Source organism: Eurosta solidaginis, chromosome 4 (assembly GCF_040869045.1).
Source record: "Eurosta solidaginis isolate ZX-2024a chromosome 4, ASM4086904v1, whole genome shotgun sequence".
Taxonomy (NCBI): domain Eukaryota; kingdom Metazoa; phylum Arthropoda; class Insecta; order Diptera; family Tephritidae; genus Eurosta; species Eurosta solidaginis.
In genome coordinates this window covers 27,066,737-27,074,006 of record NC_090322.1, presented here as the reverse complement: position 1 = coordinate 27,074,006, position 7,270 = coordinate 27,066,737, and the positions used below count along the sequence as shown (strand labels likewise).

Below are 7,270 nucleotides of genomic sequence, written 5' to 3'. Positions count from 1 at the left end.
GCCAATGAAACTCAGGTAGATAAGCTACAAGTTATGCAAAATAAAGCAATGAGATTTATATTAAACATGAGGTATGATACTCCCATTAATAACATGATAGAAGCACTAAACTGGTTGAGTATAAAACAGCTTATATTCTACCACAGTTTGAAATTTGTATTTAATATCAAGCACGGTAAATTACCAACATACCTCAGCGAAAAGCTTATATATGTAAATGATGCACATTCGTACGTAATCAGAGAAAACAATACTTTTAGATTACCTCTTTTCAAAACAGAAGTGGACAAGCAAAATATATTTTATAATGGCCTGAAATATTTCAATGAACTTCCTAATCACATTAAAAGTAGTAATAACTTCAATACTTTTAAAAAAGTTTATTGGAGCATTGTAAAACCCTTCCAATAAAATAAAGTTTTTCTCATTTTATGTTTTACATGATATATCCGATACTGGAGCGCGAAAAGGGAATGGTAATATCGGAAGCAGCAAAATACAATGCATCCAGCCCTAAGGAAAAGAAAATCGGTCGCCGCCTGTAACTCCAGACAGTTCCAACAACTAATTTCGCTGGAATAATTCGGTATTTTCAGCCGATATTTACTGTTGCTCATCGGAATCACTCGCATTCCGACAGCATTAATATAACAATAAAATTATATGATGTGTAACGAAAATAATGAAAATAAGGCCAAACAAAAGTTGGAGCAGGGGGGATTGGAAACATGTCCTTTTCAACCTCCCATTATATGTTGAGCTGTGCTGATCGGAATCTTCATGCATTCCGACATCGTCTTTACTAAACAAAGTTGAGGGGTGATTGGATACACGTTATTTTCAATTTCCAACATTCAAAGCCATGTTTAGCTGTGTTTTTATACTCAGTTGAGCAGAGCTCACAGAGTATATTAACTTTGATTGGATAACGGTTGGTTATACAGGTATAAAGGAATTGAGATAGATATAGACTTCCATATATCAAAATCATCAGTATCGAAAAAAAATTTGATTGAGCCATGTCCGTCTGTCCGTTAACACGATAACTTGAGTAAATTTTAAGGTATCGTGATGAAATTTGGTATGTAGGTTCCTGGGCACTCATCTCAGATCGCTAATTAAAATGGACGATATCGGACTATAACCACGCCCACTTTTTCGATATCGAAAACTTCGAAAAACCGAAAAAATGCGATATTTCATTGCCAAAGACGGATAAAGCGATGAAGCTTGGTAGGCGGGTTGACCTTATCACGCAGAATAGAAAATTAGTAAAATTTTGGACAATGGGCGTGGCACCGCCCACTTTTAAAAGAAGGTAATTTAAAAGTTTTGCAAGCTGTAATTTGGCAGTCATTGAAGATATCATGATGAAATTTGGTAGAAACGTTACCACTATTACTATATGTGTGCTAAATAAAAATTAGAAAAGCGGATGAAGAACACGCCCACTTTTAAAAAAAAAATTTTTTTAAGTCAAATTTTAACAAAAGATTGAATATCTTTACTGTATATAAGTAAATTATGCCAACATTCAACTCCAGTAATGATATGGGGCAATAAAATACAAAAATAAAAGAGAATTTCAAAATGGGCGTGGCTCCGCCCCTTTTAATTTAGTTTGTTTAGAATACTTTTAATACCATAAGTCGAACAACGGGTAACTGTTTTCTGTGAAAATGGGCGAAATCCGTTGAAGCCAAGCCCAGTTTTTATACACAGTCGGCCGTCTGTCCTTCCGGTCGGCCGTTAACACGATAACTTGAGCAAAAACCGATATATCTTTACTAAACTTAGTCCACGTACTTATCTGAACTCACTCTATCTTGGTAAAAGAAATGGCAGAAATCCGACTATAACTGCGCCCACTTTTTCGAAATCGAAAATTACGAAAAATGACATAATTCTATTCCAAATACGAAAAAAGGGATGAAAGATGGTAATTAGATTGGTTTATTGACGCAAAAAATAACTTTAGAAAAAACTTTGTAAAATGGGTGTGACACCTACCATATTAAGTAGAAGAATATGAAAAAGTTCTGCAGGGTGAAATCAAAAGCCCTTGGAATCTTGGCAGGAATACTGTTCGTGGTATTACATATATAAATAAATATGGGGTACCCGACAGATGATGTTCTGGGTCACCCTGGTCCACATTTTGGTCGATATCTCGAAAACTCCTTCACATATACAACTAAGGGCCACTCCTTTTTAAACCCCTCATTAATACCTTTAATTTGATAACCAAAACGTACAAACACATTATAGAGTCACCCGTGGGTCACCTTTATGGCGATATCTCGAAAAGGCGTCCACATATAGAACTAAGGCCCACTCCCTTTTAAAATACTCATTAACACCATTCATTTCATACCCATATCGTACAAACACATTATAGAGTCACCCCTGGTCCACCTTTATGGCGTTATCTCGAAAAGGCATACACCTATAGAACTAAGGCCTTCTCCCTTTTAAAACCTTTCATTTGATACCTATATCGTACACACGCATTCTAGAGTCACCCCTGGTCCACCTATATGGCGATATCTAGAAAAAGCGTCCACATATAGAACTAAGACCCACTCCCTTTTAAAATACTCATTAACACCATTCATTTCATACCCATATCGTACAAACACATTCTAGCGTCACCCCTGGCCCACCTTTATGGCGATATCTCGAAAAGGCTTCCACCTATAGACCTAAGGTCCACTCCCTTTTAAAATGCTCACTAACACCTTTCATTTGATACCCATATCGTACAAACACATTCTAGAGTCACCCCTGGTCCACCTTTATGGCGATATCTCGAAAAGGCGTCCACCTATAGAACTAAGGCCCACTCCCTTTTAAAATACTCATTAACACCTTTCATTTGATACCCATATCGTACAAATATATTTTAGAGTCACCCCTGGTCCATATTTATGGCGATATCTCGAAAAGGTGTCCACCTATAGAACAAAGGATAACTCGCGTTTAAAATACTCATTAAAACCTTTAATTTGATACACATATCGTACAAACACATTCTAGAGTCACCCCTGGTCCACCTTTAGAACTATGGCCCATGTCATACAAACACATTCCAGGGTTACCCTAGGTTCATTTTCCTACATAGTGATTTTCCCTTATTTTGTCTCCAAAGATCTCAGCTGAGTATGTAATGTTCGGTTACACCCGAACTTAACCTTCCTTACTTGTTTTATTTTATTTTATTTATTTATTTATCAGTCTACAAATATAACAACTATACAGACCAAATATACCGACAACTTAATTCACAGATGTAATACACGATATAAACAACATAAGCAGTCATCAATTCTAAAGTAATATTTAAATAGTATTTAATTAAACGCTTGACAATTTCAATTGAAAACTTAGAAATAAGCAAAAGTTAAAATGTTGTAAATGTGTTAAAATGTACTCATGAAGGAGCTATTAAATAATAATTTGTGAAATTGACAATAGAGCAAATTAATAGTATATGAAATATATACAGATTAGAATTTATACAGAATAAATTTGATTACATACATATAAAAATAATGATCACAACGCAATTTTGAAAACAAGTTTCAAGTAACTGGTACTTCATATTTGAAACAGATGGTTGAACAGTATTATCACGGTTTAGCGTTCTTTGCTTCATTTCGAATTACAAATTTAATGTAGTTAAAAGGTATTTTTTAATACCAAGAAACGAGTCGCAGACGTCTAAATTTTTACCGTGTTTATTAAAATCACGACATAAACAGCGAAGTGGTTCGTGCATTTCATAATTCGACCTGCATGTAGCTACAAAAATTGATTGGAAATGTCTAGATGGCCTAATAGGAACGTTAAACTTAATTTCACCAAGCAAAAATGGACTATTTATTGACCCTCTTATTAATTTAACAACAAATAAGACACCAAGCATATCCCTGCGGCTCTGCTCTAGTGTTGATCGGAGACTAATACATTCCGACAGCTTAGACAGCTGGAGGATTGGAAACGCGTGGCTCCCAAAAATGAGTGGCTCCCAGACTCGTACGTTTGTCACGCTAGTAAATATGCTGATCGGAATCACATGGCATTCCAACAGCATATTCAATAGAAATAAGATATTATAATAATGAATTGTACTTAGTAATTTAAGTTTTAGACCTAAACAGCCGTAATAATAAATATATTAAAGTTAACTAAAATTAAATTAAATTAAACTTCATAATGCTCGCGGAGATGACTTCTTAAGCCCTAGGGGGTATGGCCTCTGCAATCATATGTCTGTTGGCGTGCCCAGGTTTCTGGGTATTCAACAGGAACTGTTTGTTTAGCATTTCGTTTCTGTGCCTAATGGGGACTACTCTCGCTTCAACTGATCTTCCCAGATGGCGAAAATCGGATTATTTTAGGCGATTTGTGGCATTCCACAAAGATGAGAAGTTTGTGGATCGAAAAGACGACGCAACGTCCTGCACGGTAAACGACGACGTCCCCACAAGTGTGGTAGAAAATTATCGCAGACATCACAATCGTTAACGCGGGACTTGTCAACTGGTAGCCGATTCTAACATTCGCATCCGACCACCTGTCCATACTCCTCACGTTGGAGTGATCAGTCGAATTCATCACGTGTGATTGCCGCACTTTCATCAACATCAAAAAAGCAAAGTGGACCGACTATAAATTTTTCGCAATATCGTTGAGTCCGCGTTGGCTAGCTTTATTCCTGCTGCAAAAATTCCGGAAATACGTCCAAGTTTTCCGACGAAGGCCGCAACCTTGTGAGACAGCAAGACCCTGGTGACCCTCAAATTAGGGACATGAACTTGCTCATCAGTCATCTTTGTGGATAAACGCAAGTGGGTTAAATGGAAGGAACATCTGAGGAACTGCGACCTCTCTGCCGGTGTTGGTAAGCTATGGTCAACCGTAAAGTCTATGTGTTTCAAATCAAAGCACAATGACAAAATATCGCTTCCTGCCGTCAATACGTTACGTATTCCTCTGTTGACAAATCCAGACGGAAGCCTAACAGATGCGCACATAAACAAAGTGCGTCTCCCATTACCATCAGCGCCGAAAATGTTGAAGAAGCCAACAAACTTGCTAAACCGTCTAAAAAAGTAGGCCCGGACGGGATTGCCATGCCTTTCCTAGAAAACCTTGGCAACGAGGGGTTTAGCTACCTGCCGCCTGTCTTCAATCTATCCCTGATCACTTTTTTCATCGGTAAAAAATGTAAAATCGGGAGGGTGGTACCGCTACTGAAGCCATGTTTTATGTACCGGAACTTCTCGGGAGTTTTCCCGACCAACGACTGTAATTTCATTGGAACCCCATATAACATGTTGTATCCTTCCACAAATTGTCATCCTCGGAACAGACCGTAGCGAAAGGACTGTTCCATAATCTTACTATGTGTTGAACCTAACCTCGGTCCGGAAAAGTGGTTTTGCGTTTGCCAGAAACGAATTTATTGAGGATGGTCACACTCTTGTCAATGTGGGCTAGACCACAGTATTCGCCGTTGAAGGGCCTACTCTCCTATCTTGAATCAAAAGTAAAGCTTTAAAGTGGTCGACAGGCATCGGTACAGTTCAGGAACGTAACATCAAAATCAAGCAGAGTTAAACAGGATAAGCCCAGGATGTTGTCCTGTCCCCAATTTTTTTAATTTTAATTTTACATATCGAAGCTGCCTTCCATACCCAAAGGCGTTACTATATTCTATACGAAGATGTCTTCACGACAATGGATGCACGTCCGGGCCCTTTCTGGCTGCAGGCCAGTTAAAACACCGCGGCCAGAACTACACGTGATGTCTTGTTGTGTCGCCAGAACATCACCTGCACAGTGAAGAAGGAATACTCCAAATAGAGGAGAGAAATGAAGTAATGAACAAACAGTTTTAGTTAAAAAATCAGAAGCCTGGGCTTCCTTACAGACAACTAATTGATGAGGCCCCTCTTCCCAAGATATAAGGGGACATCTCCGCAAAACACTACGTGCTAGCTTAACCTCTTCTAGCATATCGTAGAAACAGTACAAATAGTACAGAGTACAGCGGAAAGCTTAAACTGATGAACCTAAAGCTATACACACCAACCCTTCTCCAATTGCCCCCAAAATCCCCGCAAATAGAAAACTTTCGAATGATATTTTTTTTTTTTTTGAAAACATCTTTATTTGCTGCTTAAAACGTCACACTTCACGACAGAACAAAGAAGAACAGTTCCATTCGAACACTTATGGCATTAGTGTCTCTGATTTGGTAGGGATGCACTTGATTATCTGGTACCTAGTATGTCCATTGGTAGTGAGCTTTTGCTTAATGATAGTAGCCACCATGAGGATAGTACCCGTGTCCACCGTAGAATGGACTACCATGGAATGAAGAGTAGCCGCCACCGTAATGGGGATAACCGCCATGACCATATCCACCACCATAGCCGCCACCATAACCATAACCGCCACCGTAGCCATAACCGCCATAATAGCCATGACCATAACCATGTCCGTAGCCAAACCCGAAGGCGCCACGTTTTTCAGTCTTCTTCTCATCCAATGTAGTCGTTACATCCTCCGCCTCTGATTCAGGTATAGCTGCCGCCCAGCATGCGGCCACGCAGATAACAACAATGAAGAAAACTTGCTACAAAAATTTCAAATAAAAAGAACACATTAGACAACTCTTTATCCTTACCAACTTCAGAGCCGAACTCATTTGTTAACAACAACTCACCAGATATTTCATTTTGCTGCTTGTGGAAGTTTGAGTCGATGATGTACTAACTGTTGTTGATGCTGTTGGTGATTTGATGCATTAACGTTGGCAGTTGCCGTTATTTATACGAAATAAATTCGTTGGCTTTAGCTATCAAAGAGTTTGCGCGTAACTTGGAGGCAGCTAGCGGTGCATTGATGTAACAAACAAAAACAATAACCACATGAGCTTTGCAAGTAAAGAAAATCGAAAAAAGCGGCAATGAAAAAAAAAAATAAGCCACCAACGCTTCGGTGACTTGTACACCCTTTGAAAATATTGTACAATGCAGCGTCTGCGGCAACGACAACAACAAACTATGCGCAGCATCATGCTCTTGTTACCTACTGAGCACAATGCAACTCCAATAGTTTGCGAAAACAATTTGCTCTGCTTTTGCGTCTGCGCAATTAAACTGGAGTTTGAAAATTGAATTAAATGGAATTTAAAATTACGCATCTTCAGCTGCAATAACGTTAGGAATGCGGTCCTCGATGAGCTTTAACGGTCAGTAGA

General features: G+C 38.6%; 1 protein-coding gene across 1 annotated transcript; it reads right to left on the bottom strand.

The window, feature by feature from the left end:
- Nucleotides 1-6,149: 6,149 nt before the first annotated feature.
- LOC137247752 (uncharacterized) lies at nucleotides 6,150-6,916 on the bottom strand. Its single transcript, XM_067778709.1, has 2 exons — nucleotides 6,734-6,916; nucleotides 6,150-6,643 (listed from the first exon to the last, which is right to left on the bottom strand). Exons 1-2 carry the CDS (start codon nucleotides 6,743-6,745, stop codon nucleotides 6,320-6,322), a joined length of 336 nt encoding a protein of 111 aa, XP_067634810.1. The 5' UTR covers nucleotides 6,746-6,916; the 3' UTR covers nucleotides 6,150-6,319.
- Between the last annotated feature and the right edge of the window lie 354 nt (nucleotides 6,917-7,270).